Source organism: Lepisosteus platostomus, chromosome 13, assembly GCF_059453375.1.
Source record: "Lepisosteus platostomus isolate fLepPlt1 chromosome 13, fLepPlt1.hap1, whole genome shotgun sequence".
Lineage (NCBI taxonomy): Eukaryota > Metazoa > Chordata > Actinopteri > Semionotiformes > Lepisosteidae > Lepisosteus > Lepisosteus platostomus.
Window position 1 is genome coordinate 39487915 of NC_142623.1, and position 22696 is coordinate 39510610.

Here is a 22696-nt window from a genome sequence, read left to right on the forward strand (position 1 = left end):
CAAAAGTAAAAACCCATCATTTCAGCTGTGAAGCCAACTTCAGGTGTCTAGATTCCTACTTGTTCCTTTGCAGCTGGAATGCTGACACAAATACCTACGTGCAAGAACGACAGACACAACGTGTTCAGAGACAGGCAGTGGAATCCTAAGGAAAAGGAAATTGAAAGGCCGGATGTATTGAACGGTCTTTTTTTCCATTATGCCTTAGGTCAAACTGTGCAGCACACATGCTTTGGGAGTTCCTGATTTTACTGAACAACTGGATGGCTGGAAGTTCACTGTGGAATGAAAGAAGCAAATTCTCTTCATTTAAACATTTACAGTGGCAACAAATGTGATTGGTGCCAATAATCATATGTTTCATTTCTAATGTCTCTATTGTAGCACGAGCACTCCATGGCAACATCTAACAGCATGATAAAAGTAATAAAACCTTTGGTGTGTGGTCTTTAAAATTCCTTACCATTCGCCATGCAATCACTGCACTCATTTACAGCCTAAGGCAAAACTCATGTTCTTTGGCAATTACTACCATGAATACAGCTTACTTTCCTGCAGCCTGCAGACTAAAACAACATACCCAACAGCATTGCTGATTTTTTCAGTCCAAGCATGAAAAGATATTATTGTAAAGCTAATCTGAGTCAATTTATTTACCTAGAACTGAATTGGGACAATGCATTCGCCAGCAGGAACTCAGCCAGAGACAGAGTAATCAAAGAACTTTCCATGACCATGTTGGTAAAGTCGTTTTTTTGTTATTTGTTAAAGTCTAGATAGGCTACTATGTTCTCAACCCTTATATACGGCTTAGAGTACTTTAATTCTGATAAATTACTTAATCAGTAACAGTGAAGGGAGTCTGGTAGATCTTAGATAGAACAAGGGGTGGAAGAATAAGAGCTTGGATTAGTCCTGTCACGAAATTAGAACTGGTCAACTAATAATTCAAACATAACTAATACATTTAAAAGCTCTCTGAAACAAAGGTGTGAATTGTTTCATGTGAATGTAAATGTGCTTGAGCAGCCAGTACAAAGTCCTGACGTGAATCTAGCTGAGGTCACCTGGTTTTATTCTGAGTCAGAAACAAAATGAAATGGAACCCAAGGGTGTTTGAAGAAAGTGGAACAGGGCTACAGTGGTACAGCGCTGATGGTGGATCAGTAGGTGTCACTATTCCTCAAGGCTCCAGTCCCTGATTAATTGTGGTCATTAAATATCCTATAGCTTCAACCCCAGAATCCTGGCTAAATTCAGTTTTGTCCTAATTCCTTCCCTTTAACGTAGTGGATGAAGTAATTTTCACTTCTGCACCTGGGCAGCTGTATAGTTCGTTCAACTGCAACCTGTCAGCAGGTCAGTGCTATTATTTAGTGCTGGGTGGATGTAGTAGCTACCTTCCTTTATGTAAGCTCTTAGAAAACTCTATGTTTCTGAGCTTGGCACAATCATTTTAAATAAGTATGCACTGCAACTAGCAATAATTATAAAGTGGAGAGCAAAATTCAAATGACACTATGCAATTTCTAAATCACCAAGCTCTCCGAGACTGCCGAGAAGCAAAACTTCTAAATTTGACTTGTGCCTGTATACCCTGTCTGTCCCTGTGACTAGCAATTTTCATAAATCTATAAATACTGTTCCAGGTCCATTATTTTCCACCTACCTGTAATGTGAGAGCAATTTGCAATGAAATTACATTCCACTTAATGTATAAATAATCAATTAGTTGCATTACAGTGATCATTAGGGAATACTATAAGTACTGCTGTAATGAACCTCAGTGGTTATCAATATCATCATAATATATTCAGTATAACTTAGTTTGCATTAAAATAAAGGAGAAAAGGCACCTTACAAACAAATGACAGTCCATATATGATTTTCTAAATATTTAGGGATAGGATATATACTGTATGGGAAAGGGTTATGTTCAAGTTATGTACTAGCAAATATCATTAGTGGTGCCACACTGTTTAGATTGCACATATATTCAAAAGCAAATATTAAAGAGGAAATTATTCACAAGACTCCAGTAGTTACTGTACGTCTGTACCAACACTCTTGAAATGAAGGACATACTGGTTTCTAAGACAAAGCAACAAAATTGCTTGGTTAAAATTAAACTGTTTAGTGCTGTTTAGAAGTGGTGTTTTATTGCCTATTTATCCCCCCTTATACTTTGCATTTATGTGAAAAAGGATAAAAACAAGTTTTAGTACAGAGAGTACAAGTCCATCCTGTAAGGACAGTAGGTACCTCGGAACCCCACAAGAGCTAGCAGCCAGATGTTTTCTGCAATTTCACAATTCTGTTAGCAGTTTCTTTTCCATGCAACGTTTCCTGTGGATCTTCGACCAAAGCTTCCTTTATTACATTACTATCACTGCACATGCTGCAAGCACCTCATACCCATTCCTCTAAAGCTTAACGCCACATCTGTAAATAAAAAGGTTATCATGTCTACATGAACAAAAGCTGTAATCTTGCAATACCAATTAAGCACAAATACATTAACATACAGAAAAGGTCAAGTTGTTTTTTCTTTCAAATAAAATGTTTGTTCACTGTTAAGAATAACCCGAGTTTAGTATATATATATAATCCAATTCACTGCAGTCTAATTCATTTTGAGTCCTCCAGCAAAAGTCAATGACATCAAATTGTTGTGGTATACTGTACCAATTAATCTAAATTTATTAAAATACCGATTTAATTTTAGAGAACGAATTATAAGCAATGTTGTGTGCTGCGTTCTGTTATGTTAATTCTGTACATTTTAGATAAGAGATCAGAAAAGTGATAAGATTATTTTATTGGCCAGATACAATTTCTTGTATTAAGAATTTGTCTTTTCGCATATCCCAACTTGCTCTCCATGAGACACACAGAAAGGGAGAGAAGCTTGGGGTCAGAGCACAGGGTCAGCCATTTATACAGCGCCCCTGGAGCAGCTGGGGTGAAGGGCCTTGCTCGGGGGCCCAACGGAGTAGGATTCCTCTGCCGGCCGCGGGATTTGAACCGGCAACCTTCCAGCCACAGGCGCAGATCATTAGCCACAGAGCCTCCACACCGCCCCAACTTTTGCACTACCAACAGCTATACAAACCACAACATTCTATACAAACATACTGTAACTAAAACAGACTATGTATTATTTTAACTGTCCAATTTGTGTACAGGTACAGATCATTTTAGGCAATGATAAATAAAATTATAACCCTTTAATATATTGCCTGCTGGAAATAAGGAGAATCTTTGTACGGTCAAAATGAACTTGAACATAATGAGGTACAATTAGAATTTTATTCACCTATACCTACAGTATAATAAACTGTAGGAAGCTACTTTCTCCCCAAGACCTCTGCGGCTACATTTTGAAAATTAATGAAAATGAATTATTAATAGTCTATTTAAAATAAAAGGAAAAATAATCAATTTAAAAAGACCCACTGTTATAATTACAGTAAATCTCTCAGGGTTAACACATCACAAAACACAAATCTAAATTCAGAAAAGACTGGGACTATTGCTAAGAACTGTTTTCTAGTCCATTTACATTCGTTGCATTTCTGCAGTACAAACTGATTTCAAATAGAACAGTTACCCGACAGCAGCAATGGTTTATTTATTCAGCCTTGGTTAGCATTTCCCCACTCGATTGTGAGGCAGTATTTCAAAATTTGGCACCATTTGATCTCAAGTTAAACTCTAAATTCAACAACATTTCACAGATGGCCTAGTACACTTTCAGCTGAATAGAACTGGCTTCTTTTTTTTTTTTTACCATTTTAAGATGTACATTCATGATTTATTCTACGTCCTGCTGCAACCTGGTGGAAAACCTGCCTCATCTAATATGTGCACTAGAGAAGGAGTTCTTGCCTCATTAAAATCTGAACAGTCTTAGAAGCTTTTATTTTAGCACAGAATTTTTATTAATATTAAGCCTCTTTCATTTTATTCTTATATAGCCTTTCAATCAGAAGATTCTCGCGGCACTTTGTATTCTGAATGGATTAATCGGTCAGTGCCGGTTTTAACACTTCTCAGTCCCCAACCCTGTAAAGCAACTGTTTTCTTCTTGCTAAATACATACTGTGAGTCTCCACTGAGACTTGTCCAACATGAACTGAGCATAGACACGTATGAGCAATGACTGAGCCACTGCAGTTTTACGATATGTCATGTAGGCCTTGATGGAAAAAAACAACAACAACACATGATTAGACGAGAGACTTTCCAAAGCTCTGCCGAGCCACTACCCTGACCTTTATGAGCCCTTCCAGGATTGTGTCTCTGCTTGACGCTGGTGTGAAGGGCAGCGGTTGCCCGGGTGACGACAGCGGCCTTATGAAGATATTCTCACAAACGGAGAGGTGGTAGCGGTGTTGGTAGTGGGTGGGCGGCACTCAATGTGTGTAAAAGAAGAATCCCACCTCCTACAGATTGTTGCCATAGTGACCCGCCTTCCACCCCCTCGATTCTTCGCATTGCATGGCAATTAGGCCATGGTTTCAAGCCCACTGTGTGCAGCTCCTCTCTTCAGCACGGGACTGGAAGAACTCCAGAGTGTGTTCGCAACACATAGAAGAGTTGAATGAACAGGTCAATACTGTGGCCCCCCACTGGGAACAGAAGAACGGGCCGTACTGTACTACACTTCTTTTGTTTGTCAGAACACTGTGCATGTAATTGCATAATTGTAATATAGGAGGCATAAATTAGGAAACTTTCTGTAAATTCCTTCTTTACCGCACCTACAGTATGAAGTCGTGTATAAATAAGGGGGTTAGCTTTGAACAAACACGCATCAACAAGTTCTTCAAAACTTCTCCTACAGGGTATGTCCTTCCGGACTTCCATGTAACACAAGACAGAGGAATGGCAAATAATTATGGTGCACTACACGACTTCTGTCAAAGCTGTGCTACTGTATGTGAAGGCTGTGGTTAAAGTTGTGGTCCCATTTTGAGACATACTTTGGGTTCAAGTCCCATCATGCAAGTACAGCACAGTACTTTTAATAAATAGCTCCCAGCTTTCACTGGGGGTTCACCTGTGACAGACTGGTAAGACACGCAGAGAGAGTCTTGCGGCCTTGAGAACTTCTTACTGTACTTCTTTACACAAATGTTTGTGGGGACTACTGAACAAACTACCCAGCCATACTGCAGAAGCGGATACCCTGGCTTCTGTCAAGAAATGAATGAAGGTGATCCTCAGATCAATCGACGACTTAAATACTAAATGGGCTAGGTGGGAGAAACAACCTCCTCTCTTTTTGTAATGGTTTTTACGTTCTTAAGACCATCAAAAGGGCAAGCAAGCTTTCAGATGATCGGCACAGGGCTGGTAAAAGCGACGAATCCTATTTTGCTCAGGCTCAGACTAATCCAACTGGATTAGAGAGACATTGCAGTGAAAGCAGCATTTAGTATCCCTGTCAGTCTGCACTGGGAAGACAACAGTAGGTGGAGAAATGAGAAGCTCTCCATTACTTACACACCTCAGGAAGGGTGAGCAACGTGATACAAGCATGATTTTTTTCACGTATTTATTAAACTCTCTGGGACTTCGACAACATTGGTGCCAGAGCACTTAACTTTGATTTTTCCCCAAAGAAGAATCCTTGACTCTTATTAGGGTGCTCCTATAACCATGCATTCCAGCAAGCAGCCAGACAAAAACACAAATCCACATTGACTTCTGTAGAACAGAAAGTAAAAGTAAAGGAATGATGCAAAAGAGATACTGGTCTGTGCTCTATCTAAATTAGCTCTGGTGTGGTCCAGTTAGGTACAGGGTGTGGCATGATTTCCTTTAATGCAGAACACCCCTAGTTAACCAACAAAGTCTGAGCAGGGAGCTGTGTCAGAGTGCGAGCTATAAAGGAACAAGCAGGCTTAGAGGTTAATTCCATGCTGAAAAGAAGTAAGAGTAATTGACAGTTTTTTTTCCTTATTTCTACTCCTTGGTAATGCATGTAATAGCTGCAATTTCTATAAATGGCATGAGCACACTACTATTTTTCCACAGTCAGAATGATACAGTAACTATGTGTCTTGAAACACAGCCTCCATTTGTGCAACACCCACTCTAGCAACCATTTAGCACTGTAACAATTGATTTTCAATATAATACACTCCTTTCTGAAGGAAAGAAATAATACTGTACTCTGCCAGAGGCTGCCTGCATACTCTTTTGCGTGGGAAGACACAGTGCAAGTTGTTAGACAGGGCTCAGACTACATCGTTTCCTTATTTTAAACTTGCAATACTCAGTACAGGTGGGTTTGACATAATATACAGTAGTGTTAGAATAAAGTTTCAAATATCACTAATGATGGTTCCCAAACTAACACTAACAAAACTTACAACTAAAACCAATCAGATCCAGCACTACTGTATTGGTTGTGATTGTATATTTATATGTTCTTAAATAACCACTGTAAAACTATTATTTATCATTTCTGTTATTATAATTTTTTTTCTATATGTTTCTTCAGCTGAAAGTTCTGCTCCCAAAAATGACGATTATTAAAATTGATTTTCCAAATGCTGACAGGAACTGGTCCAGGTAAGGATTCTGCGGAAGCTGCATCGTGCAGAAGCTGATGCTTATTTAACCAGACACCAGGGAGACCACAAACCGCAGAATTACAGCAATCAATCTCTGAAGATGGAAATGCACAAGTCAACAGCTCAATGCAATGCCGGAAAAAGGTGTCTGCGCAATAAACCATCATATAGTCAAACGCTCTGTGATTTTATTAAGTTATTTTTTGTAAGTAAGTAGGTGGATGAAAGGAAAAGATTTTTATTTTGCTGTACAACTGAAGACATTCTACCGCAGTCCCTGTGCAATAACAATGACAAGGTCAAAACACGCAGCCTTCAGGGAAAGTAGATTCAGCTGCTCAATGGCCACGTGTATAGGCATATTAATACTGTACCAATCACTAGAAAGCTGATCTGTTACTACTGCAAACTCTTACATTTCTTACACTCTTGATGCAACTAGATAATATGAATAAACATGGTTCTACATACTGTTTCACTTATTCAAGTATTGTTACTTGTGACTTGCATGTAAACCTCAAGGCAATAGCCAGCACAAGGCTGAAATTACCTTTAAAACAAGAGACCCTGAATCAAAAAGACCTGGCTAGATAGAGCTCACCTGCAGGAAGATTATCATAAACTGACAAATGTTCCTCTCAAGCTCATGTTGGAAAGCAGAACACAAAACAACTGAAACAATAAATTCTATTAAAGTGGGCTCAATTGTACCTCCATTACTGGTGACAGATTTGGGATACGCAAATCTTGAACAGCACTTTAAAGAGCACATTACATTAATGAGAAGCTCAAACAAAAAAGTATTTTAAATGTCCTTACCCTTCCAGTGAAAATATATAAATTGAATGGATCACCATCCCCGATTTAGTGCTGCATTTTTGATCAAAAGATTGATCATTAATAAAGATGTTTATCTGATTGACGCTGAAATTATTTTCAAAACACTATATAATGCTATAAGCACTGAATGAAAGCACAATGTAGCTCTCTGTATAAGCTAAGTACAATGTTCAATCCTTAAGAAAAAAAAAGGTTAATAATGCGTTTATCAACTGTGCTTCTAAGATGATAATTCCAGATAATTTAACATCAATTTAAACTTAATAAAACTAAAGTAATGGTTTAATAATAAATTAGTAAAGTAATTCTTTATTTTGCTTGCAAGCCAAAGTTGCTTGATTCGGTACGTCTCTGTGTCAGAGTTGTCATTTCCACTGTAACAATGTGTCTGCCCACATGTGTGGACAGAGGGTACAAAGGATCTTGATTAGCGTGTGGTCATACAGGCAGGTTTCAGGAGATTAAATGTGTGAGGGCACAGAACCATTCACAATGAAAGCTCTCGTCTCTGCGCCTAAGATTCTTAAAGATGTCGCGTCTTAGTTTAATACCATAGAATAGATCTCCATAACCTTCTGCGGCAGACAGAGCTTATGGAGTGTACAACTCACTGAACAGTATGAGTGATGCGCAGAATGAGATTTCAGGTCTTTGGGTTTCTGGCAAGGAAATTAAATGCTGACTGACAGGCCATTTTACACACCACATGGGCAGGTGTCGTCAATTCTTTTTACATTTTTATACTCCATGTTAAAAAAGAGAAGCAAAAACATCACAGGTATCGCAGCTTAAATATCTCTGTACTATAGATCCAGTAACACTTAACTCAGAAACGCTGTTAATTTATCAAAAGTAAAATACAGTAAAACATTTTGATTTTTTTCCCAGCCGCCTACAATCTGAGAATTTCACATTCCTGTGTACTTAACTGCATGAAGCATTGTGTATTAATATTTATGCACTATTCTATGGCTATAAATCTTATGGTGCTGTGTCATCTATAAATAATTATTAAAACGATATCACAGATATACAGCATGATCTGCAGGATAGTATTGTTTAGCATGGTCTTAAAAAGTTAGACTTTAATATTTTACAGCGAAGTTTGTTTATTGTGAACTAAACCACAATGCACAGTAGGCTGTTAAGTAAAAAGAGATGAGGTTGCTTACAGTAGCACAGATGCAAAATTTACTCCCAATACAGTTCTACAATAACAAATCTGCACTTTGCTGCTATATTCCTAACCTCACCAGTAATTCAGATTCCACACCAGGAAGGCAGGTTTCTGTCTGTTTGTTCTGTTTTGAATTCTGAAGGATCACGCCAATTTCCTTTTCAGCTTCACTGGATTGTTCATTAAAATTATTTTCAGTCTTCCAATGAAAAGCTGGATTAGAAGGCCAGAAGTAGACTACAATAAAAAAGCTTTTCAAAACAGCTTACTTTTGGAAATGTGTTGCACTTCCTCTTCAGCAAAATGCTTTTTTTTTTTTAACTGGTAAGAAATAGGGCAAACATTTCCAGATCTAGGGGAAATGTTTAGGAACATCTGAGTTTCATATACTGAGGGAACATCTGAAAGGTGTTTCAGGGCAATTCTCAACTACCTCAGAATGCAATCTTGTTTTTTCAGAACAAAGAACCAGAGACAAATCACATTTCCCCTTCCAAAGAAACCGTGGACTAGGAAAGAAACCGTTCTCTCAACACAAGACAGTCTAACAGTATAAAGGTTTACGTAGGCCCGTTTCTCCTTTCACAATATCAACAGCTTAAAAAACCTTGAAATATTATGCTTCTGTGTGCAAAGTACGTTTTATTATCCAATAGTATTAACAGATTATGCAGTAACATAAAGCATGTTTCCTCAGGCAAGGTTGCTAATGATCTCCGGGCCCATGTGTGTCCCCTGCATGCTGCTTCTTTTTTAATTATCCTTCGATATAAAGGAGCAAATGTTTTCAAGAGAAAGAAAGACGATCTAGAATGTGAATTAATTTGAATAAAACTCCATTAACAAAGATCTGAGTGCTCACGAGGCTCCTACTACAGACCTCTGGGGCTTCGGAGTGCTGGTGAAAGGCAAAACATAGAAAAAGACTTGTTTCTGAAAAAGGCACCTCAAGTCCAACTAGTCTTGGGACAATAAAAACAATTCTCTCCGAGTGAATAGGACGGGATGAAGAACGTGCACCCACCAATGTGCACATGGATCTCCGCCCTTTATTCCCACATTATTCCACGGGGTGGCTGCTTTCCATTTTGAACTGAGGCTAGTTGGAAAAAAGACTGATACAAACTGAAAAGCACAGGAATCTATACTCCTTTCCATCAACTCTCTCCTCTTGGCTCCTGCAATCAAGATTTTTTAAGAAATGTCAACTGGTTTTTTAGCTACATGTATAATCGGTGGTCTTATTCTGTCCCAACCATGAGTGACCCATTTTATAGGCAGCACAGACAGAGAAATCATCTGAAATAAAAGCTTCAAAACAATTAGCGTTGCCTAGAGGCTCCCTGAGCCTGAAGACTATTCCAAGAAATTTACAAGAAATGTATTAAAATCAAGAAAATTGTAATCGCTATTTAATCTTTATACTTTATACTGTTTAACACAACTTGACCACGCAAAAGCATGGAAGAGGTTAAAAAGTGCAATATAAGATATAAGCTTTGAGGAACTTTCATTTTCCTGTATTGTGCTTTCTTTTTTCCAACAGAACACACAGTAACCTACTGTCTTGAAAAAACAAAGACATTGCTTTCCTGTGCTGAAATACGATGACTAATTGTCCACAGTATAAAAGGAATCAGGACAAGTTGCCTCTGTGTTCAACGTGAAGCTTGTAAAAGTGATCACATGACTTTAGTCTTCAACTCTGCTACAGTTGAAAATACAGTATCTAAATACATTTAGAAATTCTCAGAAATAATAGCATGTTTTGAAAGTAATTACTCAAATCTAAACTACAGCCACTGCTCTATTATGAAACTTGAAGTACAGTACATTAGCAGCACAGGTTACAAATCTCGACTTTTCAGGCTCAACTAGTTTAAATTTCAACTTTTATAAAGATACTCACTAGGTACAAGGTCTGAGAACATGCACTGCAAAGTGCAGTGATTCATGCACCACCTGCAGAAGCTTATCTATATTACAGAATATATTTTTTCAAACATGAAATAAAACAAGAGAAAAAAATACGGAATAAGGGGGCTGGAAGCAACAAGTGAGACGTTTTCAGAATCCACAACATCAGTGTCTTACAGCACAAAATCATCTGGAAATTCTCAAAATAACTAATTAGTTTGTATTCTCCCCATTCCCTCACTGCTCCATAGGCAAAATCCATACTCCATTATGGCAATGGAAATAGCATTTTCTAAACCAACCACACTTTTGCTACTCATATTTATCAAATAAGTCTTGATACTGCAACCCACTTGCAGTGTGATAAATTATTAAGCACCTGAAAAGGCCATGTACACATTTCTGTATGTCTGGTACAGAATTTTAAGGGCAGTGGCAATTGATTAGACCTCCTTCTTCTGAACAAAAAGGTATTTTTTTAAATTGACAAATGCCAAACCAGACCTCAAAACATAACGCAACATTGTGGTTTCCAGTCCTGGATGTTCATAAACTCACAGGTCTTCTTTGTGACTCTAATGATCAAAGGGTTGGAATCAATTTTAAATTGGACTATCTATGCAATTGATTGCTTCAATTGAGTAACACACAGCTATGCCAGAATGAAAAGCATTCTGTAGTTTTACAGTACTGCATCTCACCACTAACAAAACACAATACCAGGAGCAATGTTTTTTTATAGTACACTGTAATCTGTCTTTCAGTAGCAAGACACTGAACATGACAATTAGTCAGAAACTGGGGTTCTCATTCAGATCACAGTAAATCATGACATTCCCTTTCAAATAACATAAAAGTATTCAAGAGGCAGCACAAGTACAACGCCTGGTTATAAAGAACCTAGAAAACATTATTTAATATCTTCATTACGAACACTGTTGGCCTAATTTCTCTTGAAACTTTCCTCACAGCTACCATGAATCTTGGCATCCCTCATATCTCAGTTTCTGGGTTTTCATGAACTCTTTTTTTACAAGGGGTGGAACAAGAGGCACTGTACAACAGAAAACTGAAGATTTAAGTGTTTGAAAACACATCGAAATTTGAAATGGTATGAGCTGTGAGAAATGTTAACATTGAAAATCCTGCAGCAGGATTAAAAGAAGTCCACCAACAGCACCTATCCACAGGTGCATGATCCTTAAAGCCAGCATTCCCCTTAACCTACCATTCTGATAAAGCAGGACGCACAGTACTTCACCTCAGGAAATTCAGCCAGTGCGTTATTTTAAAGTAGAGTTCAAGACTAGTCATGGTGAGCCAGGGGTCTGACTCACAACTAGCCAATCAAAATGACTTGGAGTTAAAACTGTTTGTCTAGTGGTCTTCATTTGCTTCTACTAAAATAAAGCGACCACAGAAAAACAACCAGTGCCACACACAAGAGATGCCAAGGTGCTGTTACGAAATCCTCTAACTCTTCAAAGTATTATTTTGTTACGTATTTTCTCTGTAGTTCTGGCTTCATCCAAAAAAATGGAGGAAGGGATAGCCTACAGTTGTCAGAAATGTATCTTTCTTCCATAGTTTTGTATTAACCTTAAAGTATTTCATACATGGCATCAAAGTTTTGTTAAAGAGCCTCAATATCTAGACATGAAGCAAAATACAGGTCTCCTGGTCCCTTCTAAAGTTTCTAACTTCATTTCATATCCCATAGTTGAGCAAACTTGGCAAAATAAAGTGTTTAAAGTTGTTTTAAAAGAAACAACTGAAGTAGTTTTTTCCCAGCCATATATATGAATTTGGGAGGGAAAAAAAAACTCGTACTGGCACGTTTTCCAGCATCCTCAAGTACATAAATAAACCCAGTTACGCAACCAAGCTGGGTTAGCTGGCTGTGGCAATTAACTAATTCAAAAGGACAGATACCCGAGTCTAAAAATACCGAGTGCCTGCGATGATCTTGGAGGGGTTGAATTCAGTGTAGCACAGCAGTGACTAATTAAAAAATGTTTTCTATTAAAAAAAAAGAGTATAGAGACAGACCACCTTTTTCCTTCTATTACAATCTGTGGTTTAAGACAGGTCCCGACAGACTTCAGAAAGCGCTGACTGATGAGGCAACAGAAACTATCGTCTTTAAATCTGCTCTCAGCTGGCACCACGTCCCTGCAGGCTGCCTCCCCTCCGTCAGACTTCACATCTTGTCTGCAGATTCAACTCGCTTCGCGGGGGTCTGAAGTTCACTTACACCAAGTCTCACCCCTTATTTTGTTATTGTGAAAACAAAAAAATCACAGTTCCCTTAGAAAAGTGACCGCGCACACTTCAAGGTCATCCACATAGACTGAAACACTTTGACGCTGTTCGGGCACCTTTTCCTTCCGCGTCCGCGTTAACAACCGCACGTAAAAGAAAATAAACAGCATTTTCTTCTAGGTAACTGCCTTTTTTTCCCCCCCCGAGCCGAAATACAAGAAAAGACAAGAGAATGACACCTGGAATAATGAATGCCACATCTTGTTTATATATCGATAACCTGGACTTAACTTAATGTGTTGAAGACTTCCAAACCAGATATTTGCTCTTACATTTCGACCTGATTGGGGGGGGGGACCTCCCTTTTAACAGCATTGTAATTTCCTGTAAATATTCCCACCAGAGGGACAGTCATTTATCTCTTCTCGCCACCGGGCTGTTTTAATAAAGTCACATCCTTTTTCTGCTCCTTGAACAGCAAACTCGGCACGAAATCACATTTAAAGACAGCGTATTTTAAGATCTTGGCGTTACTTACCCAAAAAATAATGTTGAATCCAAATAAGAAATACTTCACGCAGCAGCTAACTTCGGCTACTTTGAAATGGTGATGTTTCCTACTCATTCTTGTACTGGTATATTATATAATCGGCGTCAGGTCAGCTCTATTTACAGCACATGTACAGTATATATACGAGAAGGCAATAAAATTAACATGGGACTACCGAAAACAATTAATCAAAAATATATACATAAACAATAGCCCAATAGCGCTTCCAGCAATATGGGTGGATAATACATCGACCCGATTCATCTGCAGGTTTAAATTAGTTTATTCTACGGAAAGCAAAGCAAAAACGAGCTTTCGTGCCGTGAACGCAAACCGACGTTCCCCGAGACGCACAGAAGGTTGCATTTGTCTGATTTCAGTGTCGTCTGTAAATATCCTCCATGACAGCAACAATGCACCTCCGACTTAGCTCTGAAGACAACAATCACCGCTGGAGCGCTGTCATAGCTGTGAGGGAACACAGAAGTAAAACAAAGCCTGTTTCTAATCCAAGCTATTCTTCGTGGGGACCTCTAGTGGAACCTGACAAAAATCATTTTGGGGCGAACCGCAGAATGGGGGAAAATAAAAACACCGACAGATTTCCCTGTGCTGTACATCTGTGCAAATATTCCGTGCTGCTGTTAGAAAATATGCATGTGTTGTTATTATATTGCATGAGCAATTAGACTGTTAACTGAAGCAGTGCCGTATAATTAGTCCAGTCTTACACCAACACAATATGGACACAATTCTTTTTGCCCTGGTATGAAAATCTTGACAGCACTGCACAATTGACAGCTTAATGTTGTCATTTTTGATAAAAAATATTGTACTTTAAGCTAAACCGTTTGCAAATACATTACTCCCTTTTCAGATCTAACGGGATCTAATATTATCTAATGCTACACTTTTCTACATTAATGTTATATATTCTTTTGTACCATACTCCTTCTTAGCCAGCCAATACTATCTGTCCACTCAGTCGGCTATATTATCTGGTAGAATCCTAAATAAGCTGTTCATAAGTGATCTCAACACTGCATTGGCTTCCTGTGATATTTTGAGTTTGTTTCAATACCCGTCTGCTTCTGAATTCTTCAGAATTCGGAGCCTTGCCTTTCCTTCCTCAGTTTTCTCCCACTGCTGCATGCAACTGATACAAAAGCTTAATTCTCAACAGACACTGTCCAAACCGCACTACTTTCAGTATCTTCTCTCTCCCTACATCCCTTCTACAGCCTTCTTCCTTGATGAGACTATTGCTGGCACTATAATAATTTATCTGACCTCACTGGGACTGGGTATTAAGATTTTCTCTTGGTTAACATTTGTGCGTGGGTTGACTACATCTGGTGTTTCACTCAATGATGGGTGCTGTCCTGTTCAGTATTTATCCTTTCCCTTGCTCAAATACTAAACTTGCGTGTGAATCTGAATTAATATTTCTCTGCAGATGATATTTATATTTATGATAATTAGTTACGTCTGAATTGTGATAAGATTGAGGTCATATTATTGGGTCCTTTCCATCAATTATGTAACACAAATGCTGTACCCTTGACAATTAAAAGCACTTTGCATGGGTTTTGATAAAAAAATGAAGAATTTAGGGATGATCCCCTAGCCTGGCCCAACATTTTTACTTCATGTGCAGAAAGCTATAGGATATATATCTATATGCAAACCAAAAACACTGCCAGGCTGCATCCCATTCATTTTTTTAAGAACAAATTATAGGAATGCCTTATTTAGTAAACAAACTGTAAAATGAGAAATGTCAAGTTACAATATGTTCAGAATATGTCAGCTAGAATCTAATCATGGACAAATGATCTCATCACTCATCTTGGTGCCATTGCATTGGCTTCCTATAAGACTTTGAGTTATTAAATCCTTCTGTTTCCATTCAAGGATCTACACATTCGCTCCAGCAGACAGTATATCCTGTACATTTACACCTCTCTACATGGCCTGATTTACTAGGTATTCCTACTGTTCTGTACAGTCCATGGGTGAGAGGGGCTTGTGTTGTCATGCCAAATGTACTTTTATGTCCAGCTTAAAACGTATTTTCAGAAATGCTTCAATATGTTTTATTTTCTCTTTTGTAAGCTTTGTAGTTTCATTTTTATGCATTATAAATAATTTGAGAACTGCTTTTAAAGGTACTATATAACACAATACATACACATAGAATTAATATACATAGAATGAATTTTAAAGTACTGAACCTGGTTTTTATGACTCTAGAGGGCAAAGGTCCCATCTACCTAGCTGATCTTTGTTCAAACTTCACCCCAGGCTTTAAGATCAGGTCAATTTAATCTGCTGCAAGTCCCCAGAGACTCAAACTACACACGAAGGGTAACAAGGCATCTCAATCTATGCGCTTTGCTTGTGGAGCAGCCTCCCCAATCATCTCCAAGAAGCAGTTTCAACAGAGACCTTTAAAAGATCTTAAAGCCCTTCTTACCAGCATGCCCACCAACTTCCAGTACTATAAACCAATTTCCTTTTTCCTTGCTCGTAACTTAAGTTCCTTGAATTTTAACTTTCTTTGCAAAAATCACATTGAGATTCACTGTATACATTGAATCACATTGAGATGTGCTGTAGAAATTAACTTGTAACATAAGATTGCTGATAAAATCTATTTTCATTGCTTTTGTGCACCCAAAAATACATTTTGATTTGCACTAAAGGTAAGATCAGAAAGCACGTGGATCAGATTTCACAACTTTTTCCCCCAAGAAGGGAGTAGTACTGTAGTTCAAATGACAAACCAAGAACTAATCTTTGATCAGCGCCATTGAATAAGGGTAGAGTTAAGACCACAAACAATGTAAAGAAGAATTTACTGCAGAAGGGAAAGGTTCTCTGTTTGTAAGGTGGTACATTTGTACAGTACTTTACACAATGTACAATGTTAAGTAACAAATAAAAATAAAATACTGTATAAAGGAGATAGAGTACCTATGTTATGTTTTACCAGGTACTCTATTTCCTTCACACACACACTAAATTTTTATCAGCAACCCAACACTGTCCCCATGGCAATCATATCCCCTGAGGAAGGGGAATGGCCTCCCCACTTTATTACAGTACATACCCATGAGCGAGTGGGCTGCAGTGTCTCTGTCCCCTGTGACAGGTATTGTTTGTCTACATACCCTTATTCAAAGCAACTGGAAGCATAAAAATCTCACATTATGTGTACTGCAAGTACCAAGAAAAAATAAAGTGTTCTGTATGGTACTTTTTATTGAATGTCAAGAGTACACACATGCTATCTAAATCTTGATCAGGTGCCAGAAGGAGATGAGGGGCAGAGCAGTCCTGATGGCTCTGGGGAGTTCATTTCCCCACTGAGGGGTGAAGGTGGAGAATTCAAACAGAGAGCAAAACAAGGTTGTAGGGAGGGATAAGTAATTACATGGACAGATCTTCCAGGCTACAAGGTGGTTTCAGTTTATGATGTATTCTGGATTTAAACCTTTATACCTTACAATTCCAATAACACACCATGAGCTATAGAATACACAAGGAATTGAAATAAAGTACTTGGGAATTGTCAATTCGAACAATGCGGTATCCATAAAGTGCACATTGACACTTCCCTTTGGGGAAGTATCTTTATTTTTTATAGACGTTTGTCTGACATCAAGTAAAAAAAAGGTTGAGAAATTTGAATATGCAATATATTAGGACATAGAATGTGGAATACTGTGCAGGGAAAGCCTTCTTAAAGTGAAAGAGTGACTTATAAAACTAAGAAAACAAAATGCTTTTTATCACTCAAAATGGGTCTCATTAGCTTAAAACTGGAAAGGTTGTCTTGACACCATTCCCCCTTAGTACAAGCAATAGCATTTCAATGAAGTGAATGACTTCTGGAATATTCCAATCAAAAAGATACCCAAAATGCAGAGTTTGGTTCTCTGATCTTTGAATTTTTACCTCTCCAGTCCACTTTACCTCCACCAGAGAACCTATACAATTGCAAGACAAACAAAGGAATAAACTGAACTACTGGTTACAGTCAAACCAAATTTTATACTTTGCTTTATTTTCAACAAACCTCAAGCAACAAAAATCTCAAAGTGCAAGAACTATGAGGCATTATCATCCTTACCAAGTCCTAAGGCATTACATATTTAATGAACATAAACAAACCTCAGAAGTCCAACATCACCACAGAAGAACACAGGTGTGACAGCTTTCAAGGAGCAGTTCTGCACATCTAGGATTTTCAAATTTATAATTAGACAAGGACAAAAATGAAAAAGGGAAGCATCTTGACATTGCAGATCATTTAATCTCACATTACTGAAATGTCATCTTATACTTTTACTTGCTCTCTCAATTTCCCCCCCCAATTGGTCCACTAGAAACATCTGTCAGCTTGCTCTGCTCCATTTGCGTCCTCCAACATGCATGGAGCATTGGACAAACAGTACAACATACAAAATTAACAATTACAAAATATTCATTTCAGACAACAAATTTATTCTTGGTAATGGAGTTGCTCTTGGTCGCAGTATCGGCATGGGCCTGATAGCCAATCACAATTTTGGCAGGCAGGCCTAGTCCTTCCTTGAACTTGCGGCTAAAAAAAAAACAAAAAAAAAGAATTAAATGTCTTAATATTTTTGCAGTTAGCAAGGGGCAACAGACATGTGGACTTCTTTGAACCAAAAGTGCAACTGACTAACTGGCAGCGTAAATTAAAGAGATAAGTTATCAGTTGTTGTAAGGATTACTGAAAGATCTGCGAAGAAAGTCAAAACAAAACAAAAAGTCAACTATTGCCTAAACAACCCTTCGGGTTGTTAGAAAATTGTGTGGTGTGCTTGAAATAAGAGATAGAAGAAAAAAGGTACAGGAGAAAAAATCATAACACCTTACACAAAATACAATATGGCTTTTAGGAAATACTTTGATAACAGCGTTGAGTTGAGACCAATTAGCCTCAGTAGTTTTTCCAGAACTACTCTGTTCTGGATTCGATACAACTTAGCCCTCTTCCTGCTACACACCTCACATACTGCTCTTGTTCAATATGCTGAAAGCACATTTACCCAATGTAAGTGACAGCCTCTCTGTTTTCTGCATTTGTTGTCCAGATGGCAATTTTATCACCTTTTGCACGTACGTTAATGACGGCGCCACACACATCAGCACTGTACACATCAAAGCCCTCTCCAATAATGCACAGGAGCTTAAGAGGGGAAAAAAGTAAAAATCGCCAGTTAATTAAGGCAAGTGACATGCAATTTCTGACTTGCATTAGGTATTATAAGTTTTTGAGCAGCTGTCAAGATTAAAATACTTCTTGGCGAAGCTTTAAAAAGAAAGCCAGTCCAGTAGCTTGTACCTATGTATTAATTCTACAACCATAATTTGGAATGCTTTCAGCATTTCTTGCACACTAAATTGAGGCAAAGGCATACTTAGCTTCAGCTGTGATGGATTTAAACCTTGGATGGAGCTGGATCCATCGATGGCTGTAATGCATATTCTTCCCAAAGCAACCATTTTCCCCTGCCCTGTACCAATCACAGCCTCCTAATAATCCCCATCTATGAACTGGCTTCATCACTGTTCTCTGCCCCACTGAAAGCTGGTGTGTGGAGAGCGGACTGGCGTGCTCAGACTGGCATCGCATCATCTAGATGGGGACACACTGGTGGTGGTGGAGGGGAGTCCCCATTACCTGTAAAGCACTTTGAGTGGAGTGTCCAGAAAAGTGCTATATAAAAGTGTAAGGAATTAGTAATTCAGCCTCTGAATTTAGAAAAAAAGATACTATTCAAACATACAAGATTCACAAATAAAACTAACACCTGAGAACAGAATTAATCAGTTTAAAAAGTATCGGCACAGAATTTACAGGCACCACTCACTGTATCAAGCCAGAAGCGGTCAAGCTCAGTGTGTCTCTGCTGTTTGGACAAGGTGATCAGCCAGCGTCCACCACACTTATTACTCCTGTCCTCCCACATTGGCTCAATCCCATCCTAAGAAATACACCCACAGGAATAACCCAACATTGCTTACTGAATGAGAATGAATAGCTCCAAGGTCCAAGATTACTATCACTTTTCACAGAGTAATGTCAAATTTACATTTTAATTGAATGAACAACAAGGAGTTGGAGAGAACTGCATTATGCCTTACAGAAACTATCCCATCCCCCAGCACAAGTGTTTTTAACAAAAGTAGCTGAAACCACAGAGGACCCATTTCATACTAGAGTGTGAAAATCTCGATTACCAACACTGCCCTCTATAAAGCCCAGGAGAAACTAAAACCCAAATTACCTTAAACACAGAATAGTCACAGCCTGAGGACAGCTTGCTGGCCACTTTCATGTTGTTGTATAATCTTTAAAAAAAAGATGACATTTAAAAGGAGATGGCACAAAATATCCATTTAGAAAAGCTGCATTTGGAGGTGGAAACAAAATAAAAAGCAGCACAATTGCCAGAGCTACAGGTTTTCTTTCAACCTACAGTACATCCTGTTTTAAGGACTGGATGGAAAAACAATCATTGTGGTAAAAATTTTACAGAAACGTTTGGATTTGAAGTGAAGTTAAGAAATATGAAATTAACTTTCCCTCCAAGCACAAAGAAAAACTTAGTATGAAACATTTTAGATCTACCTAACAAAGATGCACACAAAGATGATAGAATTGATCCAAGTGCAGTTTGCAGGGTTAATTGATGAAACGATACCCATTTGTGCCACAAGACGGCAGTCTACATTTAGCTATGATGAAAGACTCCTAAAACCAGGGCATTCAAAAGGAATTTGCAGTTTCTCCAACACCCAGCCTACCTCTACAGATAATGAAAAAGGCTTATGGAGCAGCACAGAAAAAAACTTCTAAATTTAACCTTTTCCACAATATTATTTAGGTGTTGCTAGCATGGGATGGCTATGATATTAAATGTTTTCTCACCCAATAAGGATTCTCTATTATCCACAGTGCTAAAAATAGCACCCCCCCCCCTTAAATCTGGAATTGGAGTATTACTCACGCCCAGAAGTCCTCCACTGTGTCAAACTTCGTGATGAGCCTCAGATTTTCCTGCCAGGTTTTGCTTTTGTCATTCTTATAGAACCAGAGGGCCCACCTGCAAGAAGAAGAAAACTCACTAGGAGTTTCTTGACAAGCCACATGCGACTCCTGAAGAAAAGTCCCTGTAAAATAACTGATTTATTAGTGCTGCTCAGCACATTTAAATGCCACTTGACTTGAACCCAGTGCAGAATTTGGTTTGCTTAAAACATGGATATCCTAGGCTACATCCACAGGAAGTCAGTAGTAAACAAAAACAATAGCTTTAAAAGAATGAATGTTTGTAATTATGCTGATATTGCATATTACACTGTTTGTCAAATGCTACGCGTTACAGGAAAAGAATGGAGCAGATTAAGATGACAGATGTTTCCATTGGGCCAGTTGGTGCAGTTTAGAGGGCAAGTAGAAATATAAGCTCTAAAGATGACATTTCAGTAATGTGAGATTAAGTGCTTTTGCAATGTGAAGAGGAAAATGAAAGTCTATTGAAACAGACATCTAATTCAAGCACAACTCAATTTTTTTTAACTTGCAATACCAAACAAAACTAAAAAAACTAAGATGATTCCCTCTTATTTCCTGAAAAATGCAATTCAGTAGCTTACAACTGAAAGCATTAACATTGCAGCCATAGAAAAGCCCATCATACACATATCAGTGACCTTTGTTATCTTAACCCAGTGGGTCCCTCAGCACTTGCAGGGACTTAAATCAGGAGGCAGATATCTTTCTGGGCATGAAACTGGACAGCATGTCTACCAATAAGTACCACAGGATCTTATGCTTCCCTGACACAAACTGCACTTTCTCTTGAACTATAAAATAAAGTGGAAACAAACTAAACTAAGAGGTGTTAAACCACCACTTCCTCCCAATGTTCTCTTGAATGAAAGGCTCGTCCATTTACTCTTCTGTTCCCCACAGGTTGTTTTTTTTTTGTGCCTGACTGGTTTCTCTCTTCCTGACTTTCATGCTGGCCAACAGGTAAGAAGTCGGGTCTCCTGCCGACAGCCTTCACTAAAAAGACACAGCCACCTGGCTCTTGGCAGTTAAGCAGAGTGCAACACAGCTGTGCTGTTTAGCAAATCTGCCAAGTTGAATCGGCAACCCAAGTGCTTGCACTTCAGCAGCAACGGCAAATTCAATTATACATTACTAGCATGTCGGACGGTCAGAGAAGTTCCTCAAGTCACACCCAAGCATTTTCATGTACCCAAATACAATAAGCAGCTTGCCAGAACTCCAGTAGTAAATGCTGGAGTCAGGCCTAAAAATGCACCTTAATCGCCTACAACGTCCTGCCAGTCACAAGGTCACGATCGTACCGCAACCTTTCTCTGCAAGCTAGTTAGAATAAACAGCTCACTTTACACCAGCTCAAGCACTGATCCACCACACCTGTTTTCTAAAGGATGTTTAAGGCGCTTCCCCAGCAAAAGGGCCGCTTCTTTTCCATTTGCTTTGGCCGTTTTCCTCAGCTCTCCTTTGTCACGTCTTGGGGGCAGAGCAACCCCCTGTGGGGAAAAACCAGTAATAATTACGTCTTTTTACAAAAAATACAGATGAAAATAATGGACGAATGCATCATTGCTTCGCCATACCTGTCTTGGGTATCATTAATGCGCTTTTACCTCTTATGTTAAGGTTCAGAAGTTGATATAATTGCCATAAATGCTAGAAGGAAAGGAAAGGAAAAGAGCAAAGATCTAACGCCGCTTAAGCGCTCAATATGCGTTTCTATTCTAATTTCTATTTCCTCTATCGAGACATAAACCCAGCACCTATTACAAGTGCGAGATGCAGTTTACTACGAGCTACGTGTAATTGGAAGGGACATAATTCGAGCTAAATTTCCCCTACGAAACGTTTCGGACACAAACTTCACAGCTCCTTAAAAGCTCACCGGGTGTAACGCTGCTGTTGCCATGATGATTTAATTAAGACGGGAGAAGGCCCTTCTCAACACTTAAATAGCCCCTGGGCATCCGGAAGTAGACCACTTATATATCTTATTATTGTCATTATTATGTTATTATGTTTTTATTTATCATAATAATAACCGCCATAATAATATTTGTATTTCTATTTTTAAAGAAACGATACTTAAAAAGAACATTTTATACTGTTTTGTTACTGATCATAAATATTTACATACATGTTACTTTCTGTTCCTAGGGATGTTTCATTAATAAGGTAATTAATTTGTTTCATATTATTTTATTTAGCATATTCAAGACTGCTTGTGCTAAAAATTCAGAATATCGATTGAATTTTGT

The 22696-nt window shown here is 38.4% G+C and overlaps 2 protein-coding genes across 2 annotated transcripts in view; both read right to left on the minus strand.

The window, feature by feature from the left end:
• tspan17 (tetraspanin 17) overlaps positions 1-13805 on the minus strand; it is a 29603-nt gene extending 15798 nt beyond the window's left edge. The window contains exon 1 of the mRNA XM_088604606.1: positions 13319-13805. Coding sequence (XP_088460732.1) covers positions 13319-13405 — 87 coding nt within the window. The 5' untranslated portion in view covers positions 13406-13805. The remainder of the gene's footprint in view (positions 1-13318) is intronic.
• A 3561-nt stretch (positions 13806-17366) lies between these two features.
• eif4e1b (eukaryotic translation initiation factor 4E family member 1B) lies at positions 17367-22428 on the minus strand. The gene is made up of 7 exons (XM_088604607.1): positions 22324-22428; positions 21819-21934; positions 20377-20472; positions 19654-19717; positions 19237-19350; positions 18412-18551; positions 17367-17939 (listed from the first exon to the last, which is right to left on the minus strand). The coding sequence occupies exons 1-7, from the start codon at positions 22345-22347 to the stop codon at positions 17825-17827; spliced, it is 669 nt and encodes a 222-aa protein (XP_088460733.1). The 5' UTR covers positions 22348-22428; the 3' UTR covers positions 17367-17824.
• Between the last annotated feature and the right edge of the window lie 268 nt (positions 22429-22696).